At 57.5% G+C, this 26295-nt stretch overlaps 1 protein-coding gene across 11 annotated transcripts in view; it reads left to right on the top strand.

The window, feature by feature from the left end:
• The window catches only part of SHANK3 (SH3 and multiple ankyrin repeat domains 3), a 364754-nt gene that overhangs the window by 167200 nt on the left and 171259 nt on the right, over positions 1 to 26295 (top strand). For all 11 annotated transcript variants that reach the window (XR_010607209.1, XM_065647548.1, XM_065647499.1 and 8 more), the window contains exon 11: positions 1468 to 1655. Coding sequence is in view for 10 of the 11 variants with exons in the window: in XM_065647548.1 (XP_065503620.1) it covers positions 1468 to 1655 (188 nt within the window). In the remaining variant the exon portion in view is untranslated. The remainder of the gene's footprint in view (positions 1 to 1467; positions 1656 to 26295) is intronic.

A 26295-nucleotide genomic window follows, 5' to 3' on the forward strand; every position in this document is an offset into this window, starting at 1 on the left:
CGGTCCTGCCCCTGCAACTTGCCCCCGGCCCTGCCCCTGCAACCTGCCCCTGCAACCTGCCCCCGGCCCTGCCCCTGCAACCTGCCCCTGCAACCTGCCCCCGGCACTGCCCCTGGTCCTGCCCCTGCAACCTGCCTCCGGCACTGCCCCTGCAACCTGCCCCTGCAACCTGCCCCCGGTCCTGCCCCTGGTCCTGCCCCTGCAACCTGCCCCCGGCACTGCCCCTGCAACCTGCTCCTGCAACCTGCCCCCGGCACTGCCCTTGCAACCTGCCCCTGCAACCTGCCCCCGGCACTGCCCCCGGTCCTGCCCCTGCAACCTGCCCCTGGTCCTGCCCCCGCTCCTGCCCCTGCAACCTGCCCCTGGTCCTGCCCCCGGTCCTGCCCCCGGCACTGCCCCTGCAACCTGCCCCTGCAACCTGCCCCTGGTCCTGCCCCCGCTCCTTCCCCTGCAACCTGCCCCTGGTCCTGCCCCCGCTCCTGCCCCTGCAACCTGCCCCTGGTCCTGCCCCCGGTCCTGCCCCTGCAACCTGCCCCTGGTCCTGCCCCCGGCACTGCCCCTGGTCCTGCCTCTGCAACCTGCCCCTGCAACCTGCCCCCGGTACTGCCCCCGGTCCTGCCCCTGCAGCCTGCCCCCGGTACTGCCCCCGCTCCTGCCCCCGGTCCTGCCCCTGCAGCCTGCCCCCGGTTCTGCCTCTGCAACCTGCCCCTGCAACCTGCCCCCGGCACTGCCCCCGGTCCTGCCTCTGCAACCTGCCCCTGCAACCTGCCCCCGGTACTGCCCCCGGTCCTGCCCCTGCAGCCTGCCCCCGGTACTGCCCCCGCTCCTGCCCCTGCAACCTGCCCCTGCAACCTGCCCCCGCTCCTGCCCCCGGTCCTGCCCCTGCAGCCTGCCCCCGGTCCTGCCCCCGCTCCTGCCCCCAGCCTGCCTCCGGCACAGCGCCCAGAGCCCCCGCTCTCTGGCACTGCCCCCAATCCCCGCTCTCTGGCACTGCCCCCCGCTCCCTGGCACCGCTCCCCCCGGCCCCCCGGCCCTGCCCCCAGCCGCCGCTCCCCGGCCCGGGGCAGCGCGGCGGCGGCGGCCGCCAGAGGGCGGTTCGGTGCGCGGCTCCGGCCCCGCGGCGGCGGCCGGTCGGGGCGGCGGGGGCGGCGGCCGGGGGCGGGAGGCGGCCGGGCCGGCGCCGTCCCCGCCCGCAGGGGGAGGAGCCGCCGGCGGCGGCAGCTGCCCCGGGCCATGGTGCGCCGGAGGGAGCGGAGCGCCGCGCGGGGCGGGCGGCGCCGCGCCATGGAGCCGGCGGCGGGCGGCGGCCCCGCAGCCGCAGCCGGTGCCCGCGCCCGGGCGGCGCCGCGGCGGCCGGGGCTGCGCTGAGCCCCGCGCCGGCCCCGCCATGGCGCAGCCCGCGGGCCGCGGCGGGCCGAGCCGCGAGCTGCCGGGCATCAGCACCGTAACCTACGTCTTCGTTTACAGCCCCGGCGGCCCGGCGGGGCCCCCCGGGCCCGGCTCCGAGCCCGCGCCGCACGCCGCGCCCGCCCCGCTGCGCGGGCCCAAGCGGAAGCTGTACAGCGCCGTGCCCGGCCGCAAGTTCATCGTGGTGAAGAGCTACGCGCCGCAGGGCGAGGGCGAGATCCAGCTCAACCGGGGCGAAGCCGTCAAGGGTGAGTGGGGCCGGCGGGCGGCGGCGGGGGCGGGCGGGGGGCCGGGGGTGCGCCCGGCGGCTGCGGGCTCTGCTCGCAGTGTCCCGTGTGCTGCTCCAGCGCGGCGGTCCCGCTCCGGCCGCGGGCTGCGGGCTGGCAGCGCTGGTTGCCGCGGCCGTGGGGTCCCGAGTCTGGCTGCAGGGCCCCAGCCGAGCCCTGGGGTCCCCCGGGTGTCAGCTCCAGCCCTGGGGTCCCCAGGCGTCAGCTCCAGCCCTGGGGTTACCCGGACATCAGCTCCAGCCCTGGGGTCCCCCAGGCGTCAGCTCCAGCTCTGGGGTCCCCGGTCAGCTCCAGTCCTGGGGTCCCCCGGGTGTCAGCTCCAGCCCTGGGGTCCCCAGGCGTCAGCTCCAGCCCTGGGGTTACCCGGACATCAGCTCCAGCCCTGGGGTCCCCTGGGCGTCAGCTCCAGCCCTGGGGTCCCCTGGGCGTCAGCTCCAGTCCTGGGGTCCCCGGGCGTCAGCTCCAGTCCTGGGGTTACCGGGACATCAGCTCCAGCCCTGGGGTCCCCCGGGCGTCAGCTCCAGCCCTGGGGTTACCGGGACATCAGCTCCAGCCCTGGGGTTACCCGGACGTCAGCTCCAGCTCTGGGGTCCCCGGTCAGCTCCAGCCCTGGGGTTACCGGGACATCAGCTCCAGCCCTGGGGTCCCCCGGGCGTCAGCTCCAGCCCTGGGGTTACCTGGATGTCAGCTCCAGCCCTGGGTCCCCAGTCAGACCCTGGGCGCACAGGGCCATGGCCCCTGGCCAGGCCTGGGTGCAGGTCCCTCAGTCAGGCCCTGGGGCTGCAGGGCCATGGGGTGTGGGTCAGGCCGTGGGTGGCCCAGTCAGTCCCCGGTGTGGCAGCGTGGCTCCTCAGTGTGGCCCTGGGGCTCTGGTCCTGCAGTCGGGCCCTGGCTCATTGGTCGCACCCTGTGGGGCAGGGCGGTGGGCGCCATGCTCTGCTGGGACCCCCAGGAGGAGCGGGTGCCTCTCTGAACCCTCTTCCCCCAGCCCGGGGTTGACGTTGTACCCTGTGAGCTGCTGCTGCCTCACGCCGTGCCATGGGCCACCTGCAAGGCTCCCAGTGCCCACCCCTCTCTTGCTGGGCGCTGGTGGCACGGGCTGAGAGCGGCCAGGGGAGGTGGGCATGGAAGCTCTTCCTAACCAGAACTCGGAGCCACGGCGATGCAGAGCTCCTGGGGAGGTGGGAGGCTTAGAGGGATGATGGTGTTGCCCATTCTGTTGGGCAGACTTCTTGGAAGACATGTAAACCCTGCGGTAGGTTGTAAGTCAGCTTCCAGCAGACAGGAATGAGAAAAGGCTTCCTCTGCAAGTGGGCTAATTCCATAGGTTTTCATAGAAAGTTTAAGGATCTTCTTTTCATCTTCCTGCCTCTACTTTTCTTGCTGATGCCTCTTGCAATGCAGGCGGGAGCAGTCGCTAGTCTGACTAGTTGCATTAGCTGTAATGTGGATCTGAGCTCCAGAGTGGGAGCTGGGGCTTGCTGTTCCATGCTGTGAATTGCTGCCTCAAAAGCACATCAGAGCCCTGTGCTGTGGATGCTGGAAACCCCCCCTTGGAGGTGGCAGTCCAAGCAGACCCACTGTTGCTCTCGCTGACGCATTTTTGTAGCTGCGAAGTGCCTGTGTCTTGGCTGCTGTGCCAGCTGGTTGGGCTCCCTGCAGTAGGTCCTTGGAGCTAACGGGTGTTTGTGTGGAGCTGCGTGCTCCTTTGTCATGGGGTGAAGGTGTTTCTGTCCAGGAGGCTGGAAGGTACCAACAGACGGACAAGGCTTTGGGGTCAGAACTGCTTTTCCGATCTCTTGTCTTCACCCACTTACCTTGTGTTTTCTATCACACCCTCTGTGTCTCTTCATGCATTTGTATTAAGTAGGTGGTCCTGATGCCATTCCTCAGTAATTGCAACAGAATCATTAAATCCTGTATTCACCAGTAATTGTTTGCATATCTTCATGTGATCTCCAGAGAGAAAGTGAGTTGTGGGGAGGACGAGCGGACCAGGACAGGCGGTGGCTCCTCGGCGCTGGGTTTCTTCATGTGTGGCTGAGAGGGCGTCAGAAGAGTTAACAGAGAATCACTTCAGTGGCTCGCTTATGAAATATCTCTGGGCAGCGTAGATGGGCAGCGCTCAGTTATTTACTGCTTTTGAGGTGCTGGTTAATTTTTGCAAGGACAGGAATATTGACAGTTATTGGATGGGGCGCCCTGGCATTGCAGACAGGTGGAGTGATGGGGATAAACGGAACCCAGTGCCTGAGCGGAACCGCTGCGGCTGGTGCTTTGTCATGTTTGGTGACTTGTGACTCCTTTGGAACCAGGGGGAACTTCAGTTGGTGGGAAGAACCTTTTTGCAGCCAGCTGGCAGGAAACAGGAGCTGGTGTGGGTGAAGATCCCTGGCTGAGGTGGGGCTGGGCTGAGGGGGTGGCAGGTCTGCAAAGGGGCAGCAGCAGGAGAGGCCGTGGGGGTTTGTGGTTTGGGAGCTGCCGTGCCAGGGGCAGCTGCTTCAGCAGCCTGGGGGACTTAGATCAGGGTCCGGAAAAGGACGTGCCAGCTGGGGGGTCACCGAGCTCCCGGGAATCCAGCGGTTGGGGGGCGGAGGGTCCCGAGGAGAAGGTGGCGCTGGAGGAAGTGTTGAAGTGTGGTGGGTATGAGCAGAAGAGCTGTTCGGGAAAGGGTAGGAGCTGGTTTGCGGAGCGTTGTCAGAGAATTGCTGGTTGCCTGATGAGATGAGCAGCGTTTGGGAGACGTGCGGGGCGAGAGCCGGGAGCTCTCGGAGGGCGATGCTGAGGGAGGAGCCCGTCCCACGGTGCAGGTCTGGGCCGGGAGCGGCGCTGCGGGACGGATCTCCGCAGGGACCACAGCGCTGGGGACAGGAGATGGCTGGCGTGGAAGCTGCGATAGGGCTGGCGTCTCACGTTAAGATGTGTAGGTGAGGGGACCTGACAGCCATCCCCATGGTGTGGGGAACGCCAGTGATTTCAGGTTGCTGTAGGAGAAGAGAATGGCGCAGCGTGCGAGGGTTCGCGTAGGGCCCTCTCTGGAGCGTGGCTGTTCGGAAGCAAACGCTGCTTGTTGGTGTGCTGGCGAGAGGAAGCCGAGGGTCCTTCAGCGTGCGCCCAGGTGACGTTGGGAGGTGGCTGCTGGTCTTCAGCCAGGGGCGTGTGTATTGGGTTGGGTGGAACGAGCGATGCGCTGGAGCTCGCGTGTGTGACGAGTCTCCTCGGGGTTCTCGGGGAGCTGGTTTGGTTTCAAGAGCACGGCGAAAGGTAACGGTGTCTGTCTGGACTGTGTGCTATAACTGTCCTGGTAGCTGTTGGATGACAACAAGCAATAATCAATACCATTATTTCCTTTGCAAGATAGCTAAAGAATTCAAGCAGAGGAGAGTCTGTCCTTGATCTGCTTCTCACTGATAATGAGAAATGAAATGAGATGTGAGCGCCCCAAGCAAAGGCAGAACCAGTAGTCACCAGCACTGAAATCGCAAGGTCACAGGGAGAAATGGTTTGGAGACAAGGCACAGCGAGGACTGAATCTTAGCCTGGAAACTGGGGAGAAATTAGAAACACTATGAACATACTGGTTTTGGAGTCTCAGTTCCTTGCGCTTTGTGATTAGGAGGAGTTATTCTCGAGCAACTGTTACCATGTGCATCCAACGGTAGGTTTTCCTCTCTCGCGTGGTTCCTTATTGACATTCCGTACTGCAGCATCTGAGCTAACCCTCTGTGAAATAAATGGCAAACTGGATTTCTGTTGGCTGTGGTTATGGTTTTGTTGAGTTATTATTGTATTAACAGCAGTTCTTGGTTGTGCTGGAGGTTGTTTAGATAGAGGGGATTATTTTATGTGTGAATGAAGTTGTTATTGCACAGAGAAGAAGGGTTTTGTTAGTGGAAGGTTTTGCAGTTTCTGCTTGCTCAGCCAGCTGGTTTCCTCTGAACTTTATCCATCCGAACAATGAAGAGAGGCTGCTCACGCACAGTGCGCTGGGCTGCGGGGTCCCCGCTGCTTCTGGTGGTTAGATACAGGTGGATAAAGACGGAGCCACTGATAATTTGGATTTAAAGCCAAAGCTTTAAACTTCCCCCTCACGCTGCCCGTGCCTGTGGTGACCTAGAGCCGAGGGGTGACAAACAGCTGGAACAGTGATGGAGCCTCATGACCAGCAAGTTGAAACCTTGACCATGCACGGCTGATCATGTTCCACTTCTCAAACCACCGACGCTTTTCTGCCTGCTATTCTGGCTGCTCTAGAACCTTCCAGACGTCAGCCTTCATCTCTTCTAACTTCTGAAATAAGTATTCTTGGCTGGTTTAATGATTTTTTTGGTGTGCCTTTAGACAAAACAGACTGTGGTGATCTGGCTGTGAGACACCAGAGGCACTGTGAGCAGGTCCTCATTTGGAAAAAGGAGACTGATTTCTCCTTTGCTGACAAAAGCAATGACTTGGTCACGAGTACTGCCTGCCAGCCTTGTTTTAGCGATCCTCTGAGCAGGGATCCCAGGGCTCTGGCGAGGGATGTGTGCGCGAGGGCAGCGTCCCACCCGATGCTGCAGAGCATCTCCCGGAGCTCGTTGTCCCCACGGTCCCTCCAGCCTGAGCCACCCTGTCCCGTGGGCACTGGCTCCAGAGCTGCACTCCCTCAGTTCTCTCAGAGCCCTCGGGTGCCGAGTGTTCTTGCTCTCCGCCTGAGGAACTCTAACTCTCCTGGGGACTGAAATGGAGTGACTTGAGTGACACCTTGTGCTTGGTTCCCAAACCAGGTGTCCTCTTGGGGGGTGAGGTGGTTGGTGCTGTGGGAGCCTGCGGGCAACGCTTCTCCGCTGTTTGTCTGGTGGTCAGCGTCTGGAAGCTACAAGATTTTTCAGGAATAATGAGAGTTTCTTGAGACACGGATAAATTATTTCCCCTTGTTGTTGGAAGCTTTGAAAAATGAGTCATGGAAGAGGAAGAAGAGAAGAATTCCTCATGAAGGACAGAACAAAATGAACTGAATAAAACTAAAATATCTCAGGGACGTGAAAAAATGTGTTTGGAAGAAGCGGTTTTGTTGCTTGTGATATGTGCAACTGCTTGACCAAGCCTGTGGTGACCAGGTGTCAGGGTACGGTCCTGGTCCCTCTCAGGTCTGTGGGATGGACAGGTAATGGTTTTCCACCACAGACTTGTATAATACAATTGCAAGGTCCTGTCGGTGTGTGGTAATGAGTCTCTGATGAGCTAACGCTGCGGGCTCCTGGAAGGGTACAGCAGTGTTCCGACTGCAGAACTGGCCCTTGGGAGAGCCCAAGGGTCCTTGGTGGCTCCTGCCCCACGTGGAAGATCCCCGGTCTCTCCTTTTAGCCTGTTCTCCTGGGGCAGTTGGACATTAGCAATTGCTGTTCCTCTCCTCTCTTCTCCTCGTCCACTTCATTGTTTTCAACCAAATTTGTCCCATGTGTGGAGGTTGCAAAGCCAAGTTGCTTGAGACATGGCAACTGAGAGTGGGGAGTTGGTGGCTCATCGAGCCCTGTGGTTCTGGCCACCAAGCCCAGGCAAGCTCCAGGACAGCTGTGACGCGTTCTGCCACATTCTGGCCAAACAGGAACGAGAGGGTGGCTGGGAATGGCGTGGTGGGAAGAGGCTCTGGGTCTGTGTGGGGAGCAGGTGGTGATGGGCTGGGGAGGGGGAGCTGCTGGGGGTGTGCGGGGAACCACGGACATGGGGGTGATGGAGTTGGGGGACACGGGCTTCCTGGTGGTGGGGTTGGCGGTGGGCTGCAGGCTCAGTGGACTTTGTCGTTTCTCTGTCTGTTCCTGTGTTCTGTATAAATATCTGACCTCTTTCAAATCCCTGCTGCGCTCTTTACGCCAGTTGTGTCATAAGGCAGCTAACTATGTCATAAGGCAGCTAATTATGCCTGATGTAGAAAAGTATCTCATCTTACTGGTTTATAAATAAGTTACTCTCCAGTTTTTTCTTGTTTTCTCCACTCCAGTGTTTTCTTGTTCAGATGCTCTGTGGAAGTTTTGGTTTTGTGAAATCCCCCTCACCGTTTTATATCCCTGTTTGCTATCTGCTTAAATACACATTGCTTTGCCATTAATGTGCCCCATTCTTTGAATCTTTTCCTGCAATTAATTTTTTTATACTTCTGACCAACCCGTCTGCTCCTCTCTAACCCAGTTTGGTTTCTATTCCAAATAAATAGGTCTTTGTGATTGCAGTCTTGGGTGGTGTCCAGGTGGATCTTGCATCACTTTGGATAAGCTGTTTGAGATAAAGAGAATATAGAATTTATATACCCTGTTTTACTTGTTTAAAGCAAATAAAATTTACAAAGTTTAGGAATATGAAATACATATTTAGCTTAAGCTGTGGACCATACCTCCCTTTCCTCTCCTTTTGAGTGTTTGTTCCCCTGTTAAATGTTGGTAAACAGCCTGTGTAAGTCACAGATAAAGGTGACTGCACTTTATTTGGTGTTTCTTCAGGGGCGTCACCACCTGGATGGCAGTTTTTGCGGTTCCACGACGCTGCTGTGTGTTTATTGAGGAGGGGCTGATGTGCTGGGTGACGCTGGGAGGTCGCGGCCACCGTGAGCCGGGCAGCAGCTCCAGGGCTGGTTTGGGTTTCTCCAGGATTGTGCAGGGAACGGCTCTGGGTGCTGAACCCCGCCACCTGCAATGGCACCGCTGGCCCTGCGGTGCTTGAACAGCCCTGGGCCGCAGGGAGGAACGTGCTTTTTGGAGGGCAGGGCTGTTCAGCGGGCAGTCTGCTCCGTTCAGAGCTGGCCGCAGGTTTGTGGTGGTTTTCACTTACGCGCTCTGCAGCAGCACAACCTGCAAAGAAAGAACGAGACCAGAAGCCTGGCAGGAGGGTCAGGGTCTGTGCTCGGAGGAGCCTGCCCGCCCGACGGGTGCGGGCGCTGGGATCCCACGGGATACGTGCACGCACCGGGACGCGCTGGGTGGTGGGCTCAGCATTGGCAAGGAACGGCCGCCAGGTCCTGCGGGTCTAGGGATGCACAGGGATACCGCAGGGGACGGGAAAGTAGCTCGTCAGAGCCTGACCAGCTTTCTGGAATGCTGTTTGCGGTCTAGTACCAATCCAGGATTAAGAGGGCCGGGTGGGATCTGATGAGGACAGTGCAATGGGAAGAAGTGTCAGAATCTCCTTCAGTGCAAAGAGGAGATGGAGATTCCCTGAGGACACACAGAGCAAGTGATCCCTCTCTGATTATTAGAGCTGCCACCAGTTGGCATTACAAAACTATTTTTAGTAATCTTAAACTATAGCTAGAAAAATTGGTCTGGCCTAAAATGTTCTCAGTCTGTTTAAAGTTTAATTTTTGCCACAGATCAGACTGCGCACGGTCCTGATCCGAAGGGCCCGGCTCCCTCGGGAGCGCGTCGGGGCCGGGCGGGCGGCTGCGCACGCAGATAAAGCGCATCCTGGCGTCGGGTCGGTCTGCAGAGCCGTGCTGTTTGGAGGCAGCCTGGGCCACCAGCACCGGTGCCCCTGGGCGCTGGTTTGCTCGGGCCCCAGGCCTGGATGCTGCGTGGGAGACGGTCTCTGGGCACCTGCTTAAGCTGAGTGGTTTTTATGATCGCTAGCAACAAAAGTTACCAAAACCCCTTCATCCTGTGTCTTCCGTTTCAGCTTTATTTCCATGAAGGAGTTTCCTGCAGGGTGTTTCTGTGTCTGCTTCAGGCTGGGAGGGACCCGGAGTTACCGGTGAAGCTTTTCCTTCGTGCCGGGGTCGGGAGATTCTCCTATTCCTTGTTTTATCTACTGGGAAGGTCATTTTGAAAGAGATGGGAAGAAGCCAAGATGCGGCTGGTTGCCGTAGCCTGGTATGAGAATTATACAACCTCTTGGGACCGCTGTCTGTCAGAAGTCCTGCTTTCCGCTGTGCTACATTCTTTACTTGAGGTTAGGACAGGATTTTTCCACTGAGATCTTACGTGTTGCAGGTCAACAGGGTGGCTTCTGGATTGTTGGAGCTTCTAAGGCCAAATAACCCTTCTGAAAATCAAGGTGCCATTGACAAGAAATTCTCTGCTTAAGAATTTGGAGAGAAATAATCCCGAAGCGAAGGGAGGATTTAGACGGTGTCAGGCAGAACAGCATCAGGATCTCGGCTTCTCTGCCACACGTAGGAGGGACGAAACTGGCCTGAGCTGTCCTGGTCCGCTCGCTGCAACTCGACTGTCCGTTCAGGCACACTGTGCGGTACTTTTTCTTATTTTCTTTTTTCTCCGGTGTAAATTCCTCTCTCAGGGAATACTAGTCTTCAAAACTTACGGAGCTTTCTTTGGATGCCAGCTTTTTTCAGCACCAGATTTCTGCCAAGACCCTCACACGTGTAACACCGTACTGGTGAGGTGATGAGCTGCTGGAAGAACGGCTGTGCGGTGCAGCGTTGGTATCGACGGGTATCGCGCGGGTGTCGCCGTCTGCCCCGTGGTGCCTGCTTCCTGCGCAGGACTCGGCTCTCCTGCCCGCGGGGATTCGCGCTGGAGCTTTAACGTGCTTGAAAGTCTTTGGGTCAAGACAGCGATTTTCTGTGATGTTCTGGATTTTTCGTTCTTTCTTCACCTGTGTGTTTTTAATCAACTTTCTTCTCTCCGTTTATTAGGAGAAGGGTAATAAGTGTTTCCCATGTCAACAATGTTGTCTTTGCGTACTCAGCAATGAGTAACGTTGCCCCAGTGTCTCTTTGAAATACAGCAAACTGAGATTCCTTAGCGTGTGCATCAAATACCATTTGCAAGTCCTATAGGTGCCCCGTGTGAGGCTGGATTATTGCGTATTGCCTTACAAGTGATAGCAGCTGCAGTTGGCATCTGCCGTGATACATTGCGAGTCCTTATCAGCTTGTCACTGCAGGAGAGAAAACCTTGTTGATAAGTCAGAGGAGCAGGATCCCATCAGAGCTGTCGCTCCCAGCAGAAATCCCGCCTGCCGTTCTCCGGGCCGGAGCCCGGGAGCAGCGGGGCCAGCGCTTGCTGGTCGGACTGGGCTGGACACGCTGCAGAGAACACGGGCGCTCGAGACTGACTGGCACAGGAACCGTCCTTTAGGTTTAGGCCTCTTTCCAGCAGGTTGTTCAGAATGTCTCTATCTCTATCCTGCATCTTGCTTTTGGATGGACTTTTCCTTTGAAGAGATGTTGTTTTTTCTCCTGAAGATACCCCCCTTTTTTTTTTTTTTTTTTTTTAAACCAAGCCTATGATCCAGTTTGTTCCTCATCCACTGGATGCTCTCTAGCCCTGCAGTACTTATGGATGAAAGTTCTTGGGGAAAAATGTACAGTCAAATAATCTTGATTTACCATGGAGGATTTTTCAGAAGGTGTGTTTAGGGTGTGAATTTTGCTCCAAACTCTCTCTGAAGGCCTTTCTCCATTTTGTGTGCCTTGCCTACATCTGGATTCTACAGCACAGAGAAATTTGTCTCTGAATAGCGCACTGCTAAGCAATATGTTTGAAAGCGTGAAGAATTTTAAAAGTGTCCTTGTGAGCGGCTGCCGAACCAAGGTACTTGCCAAAATAATAGCCAAGGTTCTTCCTCCTCCGGCTCCTTCCCGCAAGGCAGGGTTCTCACCATGGTGACATTCTCATCCCATCTCCCGCAGCGTCAGACGCTCCAGGGCACTGGGCGCTGGCAGTGTCACCTCTGCCGTGCATCGCATCGCATCTCGTCACATCTCGTCACTGCTGCGCTGCTCCGGCTGCTGCGGCTTTGGCCGCGGGCCTGGCGGGTGCTCTTGGTGCCACCAAACCGTCTTCTCGGGAGCACGACCCGTCCCGTTCCCGGGCCACGGCTGATTGATCAGCCAGCTTTAGTTCAGTCCTGGCTTCAGCCCGTACCGGCTCGGTTAACCCGCTCTGTTCAGTCCTGGCTTCAGCCCGTACCGGCTCAGTTAACCCGCTCTGTTCAGTCCTGGCTTCAGCCCGTACCGGCTCGGTTAACCAGTTCTATTCAGTCCTGGCTTCAGCCCGTACCGGCTCGGTTAACCCGCTCTATTCAGTCCTGGCTTCAGCCCGTACCGGCTCGGTTAACCCGCTCTGTTCAGTCCTGGCTTCAGCCCGTACCGGCTCGGTTAACCAGTTCTATTCAGTCCTGGCTTCAGCCCGTACCGGCTCGGTTAACCCGCTCTGTTCAGTCCTGGCTTCAGCCCGTACCGGCTCGGTTAACCCGCTCTATTCAGTCCTGGCTTCAGCCCGTACCGGCTCGGTTAACCCGCTCTATTCAGTCCTGGCTTCAGCCCGTACCGGCTCGGTTAACCCGCTCTGTTCAGTCGTGGCTTCAGCCCGTACCGGCTCTGAACCCCACACTGGCCCCAGCTGCCTCGGCCGGGCTGCAGCCCCTAATCCCGGACCTGCTGCACTGCACAGCTGAGCAGGCCTGCTCATTTCTGCTTTAACTCCGTTGTAACTTCTTCTTTTATTTTTAATTTTTTTAAGCCATGAAATACCTTGGAATTTTTGTTAGTTTGTGACAGAAAATTTGCCCGTTTATATTCCCAGAATTTTATTTTTTTAATCTAGATATACACACACACACGTGTCTGTGTCTCTCTAATTGTACATAACCTCACAGCCCTTTCTGACACCCCATAACAGACCTCCCGTGGTCCCGGCAGACCGCGCCCCCCGTGCGGTGCAGCCCCCGCTGTGCTGCCCCAGCCGGGCCCGCTGCGGCTTGTGCGGGTGTTTCACGCGTGGCTTCCCCGGGGTTTCTGATCGCTGTTGCACCAGCCGCTCTCGCAGGTCTGGGCTGAACCGGGCGCTCTCCCCTTCCACACACCCTCGCAGCGGCTGTCCTGGGTGGGCGGGGGGTCTCCGGGTCTCTTTGCACAGCACTTTTCCAATAAGAAGTGACTATAATATTTTTTTTCTTCCCCAAGCTGTTTTCCCAGCTCTGGGAGTTTTTCTTCTGAAGTTTCCAGTCCGTTGCACTTGAGCTGTTTCTGTGAAGGGCAGGAAGTCTGATGTTTTCCCCTCATTGACTTTCTGTAGGGTTCCTCTGGCTGATCTGGCAGCCCTGGAAAGGAGAGGTGTGGGGGGAAATGTGTTCTCCCAAATGGGGCCTTGAGCTCCTCCTGTGCTCCCGCGGGCAAAGGCCCCTCAGCCCCAGCGTGTCCCAGCACCCCGGGCTGGGGGCTGCAGGAGCTCTGTGGATCCCCAGCCCACCTGCTCACGCAGGGTCACAGAGCAGATCGCACAGGATCCCAGGGGGTTTGAATGTCTCAGAGGAGGAGACTCCACACCCGCTCTGGGCAGCCTGCTCCAGGCTCTGGCACCTCCCAGCAAACAAGTTTCTCCTCCTGTTGACATGGACCCTCCCGTGTTTCAGTGTCCCTCTGCCCCAGCACGTCCCTCGGGGCAGGGCTGGTGGCCACAAGCCAGCAGCAGCTGGTGGCCGGTGCTGGGAGCCTCTGCCCAGGTCCCGGGCTGCTGGGTCAGCCCGTCACCGGCAGCGCTGCCGCCGTGTCCACGGGCTCCTCGCTGCGCCGGGGAATGTCGGGGCTGTCGGAGCCAGAGGGTGATTCATCGTCCGTGGGGATGCACCAGGCACACCTGGGGTAGGTGTCTAGACTCCCTGCAGTCAGCGGTAAGAAATAGCTCTTCCAGAGAGCAATTTATCTCATCCCAAGTTAGACATTTAAAACAAGCCTGATGAATCACACTCTGAAATAGCCTATTTCTCTGTTGACTAGCTCAGATATAGATAGCCTTTTAGCTGTGTCTTTCATCCATCTGGGCCATTAGCAGAGGCCCTTGCAAGCCGTAGCAAGGGTTGGTTTGACTTTGGCAGCTCCTTTCTGTCCAGAACGTGTGCTCTGCTGGTGTGGTCAGCACCTGCTGTGGCAGACAAGGAGAAGGGCAGTCATCAATCTGGCGCCCCGGCCTGTCCCAGGGGCGCGTTGGCCGAAGTTATGGGGCTCCTCCTGGCACCAGAAGCCGTTCCCCGGTGAATCACCGCGCGGCCCCGGCACAGCAGCTGCTTTCCCTGCGGCCCCAGCCGCGCTTTGCAGAGGGAGCCAGAGGCAGATGCTCATGGCTGCCTCTCTACGCCGCTCATTTAAATAGCGAACTCGTATCTTTAATCTGTTAAGAGCAAAGTTAATTAATGACTGAACAAGCCTACGGGTGGCTGCCTCTTGCACGGGGATGAGACGTTTCTGTTGGAGGCTCTGTCTCGGGGAGGCGAGGCTGGCGCGTTGGCAGTTTGCTCCCGAGGTGCAGCTCTGCTGCGGGCTGTCTGGGGCTGTGCTGGTGCGGCGGCTGCTGGAGTGTCTGAGCCTGCAGCTTCGGGAAGGAGCGTGCCAGCAGCCATCTCTGTGCCTGACAGCAACAGCTTGCTTCCAATCCAGCCACGTGTTTGTGGGTTAAATACGGACCTTGGGCTAACACCTGTGAGACACGCCGGGGACGCCTCCCTGGGGCTCTCCAAACGATGTGCCGCAGTTTCCTAAAACCAGGGATGTCACACAGGCTGGCAAGAGCTGGTGGGCTCATCCTTGGTGTCTGTGTTACTTGTCTTGATTAAGAATTAGTAATGATCCACATGCTCTGCTCCTGTTGAAAGCTTGCTGTCAAACACATCGTGTGTTATCCTTTTCCTTTGGTCCCTGCTGCCCGTCAGAGGCAGTGTTTTTCTCAGTGGGCTTGTGATCGATGTAGGTGAGTGAGATGTTGGACAGTTGTCGATGCCTCCAGCCTGGGCAGGAGCTGCTGCCGTCTGCAAGTGCCGGCACCGCGGCCGCTGGTGGCCGGGGAGGGAAGGCTGGGGCTGAACCCGCCTGGGAGAGCTCAGCTCTGGGGTGAAGCTAAACCCAGGACACGGATCTTGGATCTTGAGTGACCGGGGGACGAGGGGGCCCCCACTGAGCCGTGGGGTGACCGGAGGACGAGGGGACCCCCACTGAGCTGTGGGGTGACCGGGGGGATGTCCTGGAGTGGCTTCTGCCCAGAGCACCGGGCTCTGTGGGGACAAGTGTCAGCTCGGCAGGTGTCCCCAGGGCACGCACCTGGTGGGGTGAAGGTTTTGGGGTGTGGGCCCCGTGTCCAGCCCTGTGCTGCTCAGCCAGGGTTAGTCTGCTCATCAACAGCATCGTCCTGCGAGACTTGTCTTTGTTAGATGCCTCCATTCATTTTTTCCTTTCTGGCTTGGCCGGAGAGGGTAACCAGAAGAGCTGATCCATGCTGCCCTTTGTAATAGACCAGTTTACCCGCTTAAAGCATTGTGGCCTCTGACTTGGAACTAAAATAGTTCATTTGGTTTACTTCAATTCACTCCCAAAGCTATAATTATGATAAAATGAATTATATTCACTTTAATTCTGCATAAGAGCATCCACTTACAAATACGATTTGCTGTGACTAATATATTTCAGTTCAGATCACTGATATAAATTAACTAATCTTTTTGCACATCAGAGCCTTGACACTGTAATAGACTCTTCATGGGTGACAGACAGAGGGACGCACCCGCGGGTGTCACCGTGCTGCTCGGCGCGGCGCACAGTCCTTCGCCAGGGCTTCTATTTACGTACAAATAGTCCATGTAGTAGCAAACTTACTGTAGATTTAAAAAATAAACAAACCTCTCCCTCTTAAGGTTTAATTAGGATATTTCTACATTTCCTGCGCTTGCTGCACGTATAATCCTGTGGTTCGGTCCTTGGGCGTCACTTTTCTCCGTCCTCTGGGAAAAGGAGTTTCCTCATCCTCCCCCTTCCTCGCCGAGACTTCTGTGGGCTGTAAATCACTTAATAGTCAGTTCCGGGAGATTCCTACTAATGCACATAACCTAGTACCTGTGTTTCTGTTGGTGATGGAACACTGCTGGGGTTTGGGGTGGTTTTGGTGATTGTTGGCTGCACTATCGCAGGGCTGCCAGCTGGGTTTGCCTCTCGCCATGGCCACACACCAGCCCGGCGCTGTGACCCTGAGCAGCCGGGGCCGTGGCTGGGATGAGCCTTCCTGCCAGATACCAGGGCGAGGAAATGAGGGGCTTTTGGAGATGACCTCTAAACATGACCTGGTGGAAACTGGGGGTGCTATTTTAGCTTTCATTGGAAACTATTTATGTTAGTAAGACATTCAAGTCAAATGCATTTAGGAGTGCACTGAGCTGGCAGCTGTCCCTATTTACCTTCCAGAATTAGACAATGCTTCATTAATTCAAGTCAGCATCTTCTTTATGCCTCAGCTTGACCTCAGTAGTGTCCCAGTTTTTGACTATGGGGGCACACGGACCTGTTATTAGATGGAAAACTTGGTGTGAACTTGCCAGGCCCTAGTTGCTGTAGGGTGGATGTGTGCCGGGGTGACGCTGTGTGTGCCGTGCCGGGGTGACGCTGTGTGTGCCGTGCCGGGGTGACGCTGTGTGTGCCGTGCCGGGATCGCTCCTGTGTGTGTGTGGTGGGGGAGCCAGGTTCTTCAACATCCAGACAACTGTCTTGTGCACCCCGCTTCTCTCATTGAGGTGTATATTTTCTGTCTGTCAGTTTAATGGTCGTAAGAGGTTTGCAAGGGCTGTGTAACAGCCTGATGTGGGTGTTCAGCCTGATCTGGGGACCTGTGTTGGGGATGCTGACCATCCGTGTGCCACGCGGTGTGTGTTGGAGCACGTTTCAACCTCCGTCACTCTGCTGGGGCTGAGCTGTCCTGCCGGGGCAGTCTGGGTGTGCAGGTTTGGTGGACGTTGCTCTGGTGCTTCCAGATCCGCGCTGGAGGTGAATGTGTGTTTAGCATCCTCAGGATTTACACGAGGGCTGTGCTGAGGACCGCGTTAGTCGAACGTGTGGGATGTTCCCATCTCTGCACAGCACCAAAGGCAGCAGGGCGTCCTGTGCCGTCGCGGGGCACTGACACGCGCTGGTGAACCCTTCAGGCCCTTTGGTTCATGAAGCTGCTGGAAACCTCACCAGCTCCTTTCCTCTTGCTTCTGTGCTTCTATAGTGACGTTCTCTGACCGCGTTTTGTGACATCAGCGTAGCGTGTCCATGTAGGTGCAGCGGGTGCCATCTCACAGTGCTGTGAACCCAAGACCCAGCAAAGATCGGGCAGGAGAGGCTGGTGGTGGAGCAGCTGTGGGCGCCCTGACCTGCAGCTGCAGCCGCCTCCTGCTGCCGCGTGGCGCGGGTGCCGCTGCGGGGACCGTGTCCCTGCTCCCGGGGTGCACGGCTGGCGCTGCAGCACCAGCGTCACGGAGGCGGAGTGGGAGAGTCCATGTTCTTGTAAAGGAGGAAGGTTGGTCTTGATTTAGCAGTGTCCGAGGGTTCAGCATCTCTGTGTAGGCCAGAGGAAGAGCAAGAACTCAGTGGGGAAAGCCAGCAAAGAAAGATAATTTGGACAGCAGTGGTTGGCAGAACAGATATTGGTGTGTTTCTTGAGATTATTTGTTCAAATCTGGAATCATTTGGAGCTTCTCGAGGACTCCTGTGGACAAACCAGACAGACATGTGTCTGGGTTGAGTTTTCAGGAGCACCAGAATCTCATGGACTTCAGCCCAGCTTGAACAGGACACATGTTGTGTGAGTCGGGGCTTCTGGCCGAGCCAGCAGCGTCCCGCTGGTGCAGAACGGCTGTGGCGCAGGGTGCGCAGGGTCGGTGGGTGAACGGGCTGTCCGGATCCCAGCACAGGCGCTGCGCGGCAAAACTGAATGCTTTCTGTTTCCTTCCTGGGCAGGGGAGACAGAGGAGCCTTTTTTTTAAAATTTATTTTAATCTTTATTATATGTGCTGTTTTATAAATTGAATTTCCTTTTCTGTTCCGGAGCAGCAGAGCCTTGCAGAATGGGTTTGTCTCCTGGATGTGAGGCCATGGGGTAGCAGAGTCAAGAAGCGTTGTCCGTCAGAGGCTGTTTGGTTAGAAGTGTGCGGACCTCTGGGGTTTGGTAAAGCAGACGTGGGGCTGTGGGACGTGGGGCTGTCCGTGCGCTCCTGCTGCCCGTGGGGACTGACCTGGACACGGCTCTTGGGCTTTGTTTATGTGGTTTTTGCTTTGTCTCAGCTGGTGCATGTGTCCCATATTTTTTCTCTTTCATTTTCATTCATGCTTCGCAATAGACGAGCAGCTTCATGAACTGGGTAACTATGAATTTCTTCTTTTTTTTCCTCCACTCCTCTGCATCCTTTTCCACTTTTCTCCCTGCCGTGTCCTCCGTGTGTGTGAGTTTACAGGGGCTTTAGAGTCTTTCCTCTTCTTTCCTTGATTCCTGCTGTCTAACCCGATGGGGTTGGGGACCTTCCTTTCCATCCCGCTGGTTTTCCCAGTCCCTGAAGTTTCCCTGCTCCCGTGTGTGTCATGCACACAGGGAGACCGACTGAGGAGCTGCTCCTGCCTCCTAAGAGATGCTCGTGTGTTGTGTGAGCGCCGAGCAGGGGTGAGCTGCTCGCAGGGCTCTCCGCCGCTGCCGGGCCGTGCGGGACGGCGCGAGGAGGCAGCGCCAGGCCCAGCTGCTTCCCCGTTGCTTGTGAACGACGTGGTGGGAGCTCCTGCGTCTGCCCAGCTCAGCCCAGGCGATGTCCTCTGCTCCCGTGGTCCAGCCCGGGAGCGGCCGGTGGCTTTAAACAGGGTCTGCCCCCTCCGGGCTGCTGGTCCTGCCAGTAAACTCTGCACGAAAACAGGATTGTCTTCCTAATGCACATTGAACAGTAGTTGGCTGCTGCCCATGAACATTGGAAAAGGAAAGACATGGACCTGCTGGAGAGGGGCCAGAGCAGCCCCAGCAATGACCCGAGGCTGGAACAGCTCTGCTGGGAGGACAGGCTGGGAGAGCTGGGTGCTCAGCTGGAGGAGAGAAGCTCCGGGGAGACCTTAGTGCGGCCTTTCTGGACTTAAAACAGACCCATAAGAAAAACAGGGACAGACTTTTGAGCAGGGCCTGTTGTGACAGGACAAGGGGTGATGGTTTTAAACTTAAAGGAGGGAGATTCGGGCTGGACATGAGGAAGAAATTGTTGCCCTGCGGGTGGTGAGAGCCTGGCCCAGGTTCCCAGAGAGGTGGTGGCTGAACCATCCCTGGAGACATCCCAGGCCAGGCTGGACGGGGCTCTGAGCAACCTGAGCTGGTGCAGATGTCCCTGCCCATGGCAGGGGGGCACTGGGGGAGCTGGGGAGGTCCTTCAGCACAAACCATCCGTGATTCTGTGATTCTATGATGACCGTGGCTCAGCTACGGCCAGAGCTGTCTTTGAGGTGCCGGTACCTCCTGGGCTTCCCCGGCTTCTCCCACCCGTGTGTCTGCCGGGCTCGGCATGGGGAACAGCATCCACGCCGGGACGCGGGAACGGGAGACGCTGCGACACGGGACGCTGGGGACAGGCCCTGGGGGGGACACAGCAGGGACAGGACAGGCAGGGAGAGGGGAGCAGACCAGGAGGAGGGTTGGAGGTGATTTTCCACCCTAATGTGAAACAGGACATCTTGCCTGCTGGAGAAATGGGCACTATGTGTTCTCAATGTGAGCAGGCTCCAGAAATTTCTCTGCAGACCTGGAAAAGTGACACTAAGCATGTGTTCAGCTGTGATTTTTTGTTGTTGTTGTTTTTATAAAGTTTTTAAACGGTTTGCAATTGGGTTGAGTTTGCATGTTGGTGGCCATAAGCACCTTGCACAGACCTTATCTACCAAATTTAAATCCATCATCTGGAGTGTCCAAGTGTCACGACTTCCTGTTCAGAATATTTGTAAGAGATTGTTTGTTTTAGATGCTGGGAAAGTGTTTTCTTGGAGCTGTGGTTCTGAACCACAGCTGGACTGCAGTTCAGTTCCGGGCCTGGGTGGTACTTGTTCTTTAAAAGATCATTGAGGCAAATTCTTGGTTTAGGAAAAGTTGTACTAAACAGTTAACTTCAGGCACATTAGAGGCTGCTGAAAACGGAATGTTTTAGTGAAAAAATGTGAGACATCATAACGCCCTGGCAGCTCTGCTGTGATGATTTATCCTGTCGTAAACCGTTGCCAGTGTTTCCCTGAAATGCTATTAGATTTGCAAGTGCTGATGCTGCCGGGGAGCGATTCCTGGGGCTCTGCTGACTCAGAGGAGCAGGTCTGGGCAGAGCCCTGGCTGCTGGGCAGGCGGGGGAGGAACCGCGGGGCCCCAGCACCCTGGTGCCCTGGTGCCCTGGTACCCCTGCAGCGCGGGGACGTGCCCGTGTGGGGCGGGGGAGGAACCCCGGGACCCCTGGAGCCCCTGGGGAGATCCCGGCACCCCGGGCTGGGGGGCTGCAGGAGCTCTGTGGATCCCCAGCCCACCTGCTCACGCAGGGTCACAGAGCAGATCGCACAGGATCCCAGGGGGTTTGAATGTCTCAGAGAAGGAGACTCCACACCCACTCTGGGCAGCCTGCTCCAGGCTCTGGCACCTCCCAGCAAACAAGTTTCTCCTCCTGTTCACACGGACCCTCCCGTGTTTCAGTCTGTGCCCGTTGCCCCTCACCCTGGCGTTGGGCCCCACTGACCAGAGTCTGCTCCATCCTCTGACACCCACCCGGAGATATTGAGCCCATTGATCAGACCCCTCTCAGCTTCTCTTCTCCAGCTCAGCAGCCCCAGCTCTCTCAGCCTTTCCTCGGCACAAAGATGCTCCAGACCCCTCAGCATCTCTGTGTCCCTCCCTGGACTGTCCCCAGTGACTCCTTGTCCTTCTCGAACTGGGGAGCCCAGCACTGGCCCCAGTTCTGCAGACGGGGCCTCCCCAGGGCAGAGCAGAGGGGGAGGAACAACCTCCCTGCCCTGCTGCCCACACTCTTCCTCACACCCCGGGCACCATCGGCCACCGGGCACATCGCTGGCTCGTGTCACCCTGTTGTCCCCAGGGCTCCAGGTCCTTCTCTGCAGAGCTGCTTCCAGCAGCTCAACCCCAGCCTGTGCTGGTGCCAGGGGCTGTTCCTCCCCAGGGCAGGACCCTGCGCTTGTCTCGGTTGAACCTGAGGTGCCGGTGTGGGACGGGGGAGGCTGATCCTGGCTCTTTGGCCGGTGCCTGGCACTGGTCGGTGACGCGTGTCCCCGTTCCTCAGCATCCCAAACCTTCTCTCGCGCGTCAAGTGCGATGGTGAACGTGAGCGTTGCTGTGGAGGGTTCTCTGTTCTTTGAGGAGCAGCAGCCCGCGCCCGTTCCCGTGAAGTGCTCTCATTCCCGAGCACAATGAAGCACAGAATAAGGTGCTCGAGCAGAGAGTGGAAGCGCCGCTTCAAAAGGGAGAGGGAAAAAAAAAAGTGTTATCAATATCTGCTTCAAATACAGCAGCATTGCTGCTGCTGGGGCCTGTCCTGCTGTTTTTGCTGGGAACTTCCAAACGAGGCTCCATCTTGTCAGTGAATTTTTGGATCCAGCACCTTCCAGCAGCCTTGACTCGTAACTAAGAACTGGCGAACCTCCTCTGCCTCTGTACTGGCTGCTCCTGCGCTTCCTTGGGCTGCAACAGGACCACTCCTTTGAGAACTTTCATAAAAATGGAATATTTTTTCTCTTCCTCCTTCATAATTTTCTTTGAGTTTTTCATCCCTCCCCATGATTTTGTGTCAGGGATGCTGCTCCAGGACCTGTGCAGGACTCAGCAGCTCCTTCTGATCTGTTTTCCAGACAGGAGTTTCTCTCGCTTTCCTAGGCAGCTTCATTAATTAACACATTTCTTTCCCCGAAAGGTTTCTCTTCAGTTTGCAACACTTAGAGCATGGATAGCATATGTTGTCAGCCATACACCACACAGTGTTTACAGCGCATATGTCTTGCTGGGTCGCTAACTTCAGTCTGCTGAGAACCCGTGTGACACGGGAGTGCTGGTGAGATCCACCGAACACCCCTTTCTGAATATCAAAACTGACAGGCACGTGCAGGACAGTCCTTAGGATTCATGTTAGATTTCTTCATCATTTCTCCCTTATTCCCTCGTTTCAAAAGTTCCCAGCATTTTCGGTCTTTTACCATAAAAAGCCCTTTCACAGCCCTGGTCACATCACTCGTTGGTCTTTAACTTCTCTGTAGCTGTGAAGTACCCTGGAAATGAAGTGGCCAGTGTTGCACTTGATGTGCGCATGAGCTGGCCCCTTTACTGTGTCAAACACTTCGTTCTCCTCCTGATTTTTTTTTTTTTTTTTAAACATGTTTTTGCAGTTGTGGCAGCTATCCAGAAGCCTCAGCATCTGCTCGTCATGCTTCCCAGGGTCTCTGATCTGGGGTTATACTTAGTTTGAACGCAATAAGATGTGAACTTCTCAGACACCTCATGCAGTTCGCTGGTGGTGCACATGGTACAAACCGCTGTCCGTGACCACGGGACATGGTTACCCTGCGTGTCTTTCATATTCCTTGTGTGATCACCTTGTCTCAATTAGCAGCAGTAGTTTTGTGCGATGTCATCTCAGTGCAAGGGCATCTTCCCATCTCCGTGTTGTTGTCCGTTAACACGAGGCCGTGAGGACCACGGTGTGTGACGGGACGGGGACCACATGGTCCCGCAGTGAGCCGGTGACCATGGCCCAGTGCTCTGCACAGGCTCGGGTGCAGGGAGGTGCAGGGCAGCGCTTGCCTGGCGGCTCGGACCTTGTGCTTGTAATGACTCAAGGCTTCATTTATAGCTCTTGGTGATGATGATTATTTTTTTCTTCATTAATTTCTCCAGTGGCATATTGAAGCCATGATAACTTCTGCTGTCAGCCGTGTCCTGTGGCACACTGTTCCTCAGCTCAGTGAAAACGGTGTGAGGAGTTCCCCCGGGTTTGTTCTGGACCCGCTGCCCAGCACTCGGTGACGCATCCCGGCTCCCGTGTCCCGCAGCGCCCCTCCCTGCCGGCGTCCCGGCTCCCGTGTCCCGCAGCGCCCGTCCCTGCCGCTGTCCCGGCTCCCGTGTCCCGCAGCACCCGTCCCTGCCGCCGTCCCGGCTCCCGTGTCCCGCAGCGCCCGTCCCTGCTGGTGTCCCGGCTCCCGTGTCCCGCAGCGCCCGTCCCTGCTGGTGTCCCGGCTCCCGTGTCCCGCAGCACCTGTCCCTGCCGGCGTCCCGGCTCCCGTGTCCCGCAGCGCCCGTCCCTGCCGCTGTCCCGGCTCCCGTGTCCCGCAGCGCCCGTCCCTGCCGCCGTCCCGGCTCCCGTGTCCCGCAGCCCCCGTCCCTGCCGGCGTCCCGGCTCCAGCGACCTCCTGGTCCCCTGGCCTCTGCTGGCTGCAGCACCCAGCCCTGTGCGCTGTTCCCCTGCAGATGCTGTTCCAGACCTGCGCTCTCGCTGCCTTTCTCTGCAGCTTGTCCCGGTTCTCTTTGTCGCTGTTGAAATGGGGAGGCTGGAGCTGGCGTGCTCGGGGTTATGCGGGGCTCAGTGGCAGCTTTGCTTGTGCTTGGTCTTACTGAACCTGAGCAGCGAGAGCAGAAAATGTTTCGGTCCCTTCCTAACCTGAAGAGAGGCAGCACTGGGAACGACCTTGGGCCCAGCAAGAAGGAAGATGCTGATGAAGCTGGTCTGCATTGTATTAATTGTGCACTAAAGGGTAATTATCAGAACCCCAGCACCCCGGGCTGGGGGGCTGCAGGAGCTCTGTGGATCCCCAGCCCACCTGCTCACGCAGGGTCACAGAGCAGATCGCACAGGATCCCAGGGGGTTTGAATGTCTCAGAGGAGGAGACTCCACACCCGCTCTGGGCAGCCTGCTCCAGGCTCTGGCACCTCCCAGCAAACAAGTTTCTCCTCCTGTTCACACAGACCCTCCTGTGTTTCAGTCTTCACTACTAGCTTATTCTTTTTTTCAGAGAAAGTGGCTTTAAAGCCCTTTTAACCTTGCATTAACTATGGCAATTAAAGAAAAGATAACTTAAAAAATACAAAGAGGTTAATAAGACTTTTAGTTTAACATTTCCTCTCCATATCCCAGGAGGGAGCAGTATTTGAGGGCCACATGCTTGGTCATTCTTTTGTTGGTACCTGCCGTTTTGGGGAGGTAAGGTGCAAGTTGGCTGTGGTGATCTAGAGCAGCAGGGTGGAATAGAGCCCTTTTAAGACAGAACAAAATAAACAGTTTCTGCTCCCGATACAGGTTTGGGTATCTGCACACTGAACTACCTCGTGCAGCCTAAACTCATCCTTATTTTCACACTGTCTGCTTGGAAAGCACTGTGAGAGTGCAAAATATCATCAGCCCTTCAGAGACCTGATGAACTCATCTCACCCTGAGGCTCCCTTGCTTTTGGCTGCTTTTTGCTCATATGTGGCATTATACCCCTCATCAGCTAAGCCAAGCTTTGCACAAAAAAGGACAAGGGTAAGAAGTAAAGTAGCAGTAGAGGGGTGAAGCGGAAATGCAGGAAGGAGAGGTGTGGGTTGCGCAGGAGGACACGTGCTGCTCGCCGCAGATGGAAGCAGTGGGAAAACGCCGGCGTCGTGGGGCTGCTGGCAGTGCCGGCACGCCGGGACGGGACACAGCCGCTCCGCTGCGCCGGCTGCAGGGCTGGCTGCGCTCGGCAGTGCCGGGGGGATGGCTGCAGCACGGGGGATGGCTGCAGCACGGGGGATGGCCGCGGCACGGGGGATGGCCGTGGCACGGGGGATGGCCGTGGCACGGGGATGGCCGTGGCACAGGGGGTGGCTGCAGCACAGGGGATGGCCGTGGCATGGGGGATGGCTGCAGCATGGGGATGGCCGTGGCATGGGGGATGGCTGCAGCACAGGGGATGGCCGTGGCATGGGGGATGGCTGCGGCACGGGGGATGGCTGTGGCACGGGGGATGGCTGCAGCACAGGGGATGGCCGTGGCACGGGGGATGGCTGCGGCATGGGGATGGCCGTGGCACGGGGGATGGCTGCAGCACAGGGGATGGCTGCAGCACAGGGGATGGCTGCAGCACAGGGGACGGCCGTGGCACGGGGCATGGCTGCAGCACAGGGGATGGCTGTGGCACAGGGGATGGCTGCAGCACAGGGGATGGCTGTGGCACAGGGACGGCTGCGGCACGGGGATGGCCGTGGCACGGGGGATGGCTGCGGCACGGGGATGGCTGTGGCACAGGGACGGCTGTGGCACGGGTCTGGCTGTGGCACAGGGACGGCTGCGGCACGGGGAGCCTCCCCTGCCCAGGCTGGGGTCTGCGTGTCCCTCTGTGCAGCAGCAGCTGCGGGGGCAGCTGCTGGTAGAAACGAATCCTTTCTTTCATCTGCTCCCTCCATGTCTGCGTGGGTGTTTCTGTCTGGAGCGAATTGGATGGCGGGCTGGTGAGGCAGTGCCGATGGGGAAGGCGGCGAGTGGAGCTCCCGCGCCCCGGCTGGGCTGGAGGCAGCAGCTACACTCAGTGAGGAACAACAGTGCAACAGTGCAGCGGCAGCAGCAGGACTGGCTCAGGCCATGGGTGGCCGTGTGTGGGGACCTGCCGTGTGCCGGGCCCTGCGGGGAGGCTGGCACAGGCCCGGCCCCGCTGGCCCCAGGGGGAGGCAGCTCGGCAGGGGACAGGAGCGGTGGCCGTGCCTCCTGGGCAGCCGATGGCCTTGGGGAACCTTCCAGCAGCTGGTGCTCCGCCACAACCACATCCAGCCCCTGGAGTGGCCCTGGCAAAGGCATTCGCTTGCCTGTCCGTAATGGACTCTGGAAGAGAAAATTAAATAGAGCATTAATGAATTTGGAGGTTTCCACGAGGACCGAGCAGTTTCACAAGGAATTTTGATGCTGTGTAATTGCTCTGGTGTCCACCGTGGTTTGGACCTCAGCCCGGGAGCACACGGTCCCTTCCCCCCTTGCTGGCTCCAGCACAGAACTTCCCGCTTCTCCGCTGCCCCCCGGCTGTTGTTATTTCCTAAAGGGCTTCCAAGGTTCCAGGTGGCCCGTGGAGCCTTTCGATGGCCCTTCCCCAGGCGGTGGCAGCGGAGGTCGCTCTGGCTGGGCCGTGGCAGCAGAGCGCTGCCAGGTGCGGGGTGGGGAAGGGCGGTGGTTCTCCTGGCGCTGCCGGTGGGGGGCCCGGGCACCCCGTGTCCTGCTGCACACCAGGCGAGTTGTTCCCTTGATCACTTTACCATCAGGGGAGACAAAAGCCAGGGCCATGGCCCTAACTGTGCACTGGTTCTGTGCTTTGTACGTTCGTGTCAAATTCAGTGTATTTAATATCACAGAGGATGTTTAATTTTCAAAGTGCTTCACTCCTGTTCTGGAGAAGTGCAGTGTCATGCTGCAAAGCGCCTTGGACAGGAGGAGAGGTCTGAGCTGCTAATTACAGAGCGGAGAGCTCGTGGCATTTGGAATTGCAAAGGTGGCAGTGGGCTGCTCAGAACTGTATGATCTGGTAATTTATTTGGTTTTTTTTTTAAAGCAGTGGTGAAATGGCTGCGAGTGCTGAAGGAAAAGGTGACGCTGCTCCAGGCAGTGCTGGGAGCTGTCGGGCAGAGAGCAGCCCCGGTCTCGCTGCCGGCACTGCGCGGCGTCCCCGCTCGCCCCGGTGACAGCCGGTGCCGGGGGCTGCGGCACAGGGACCGCACGAGGCAGAGCGAGCAGCAACGCGTCTGTTGGAGTTCAGAGCTGATAAATGCAAATCATGCATATAGCAAATAATAGCCCAAATGATACATGCACAGTGGGAGTCAATTAGCTATCGGCATTCACATAGTACATCTTGGAGTAGCAGATTGT

This window comes from Caloenas nicobarica, chromosome 1 (genome assembly GCF_036013445.1).
Source record: "Caloenas nicobarica isolate bCalNic1 chromosome 1, bCalNic1.hap1, whole genome shotgun sequence".
In the NCBI taxonomy this organism is placed as follows: domain Eukaryota; kingdom Metazoa; phylum Chordata; class Aves; order Columbiformes; family Columbidae; genus Caloenas; species Caloenas nicobarica.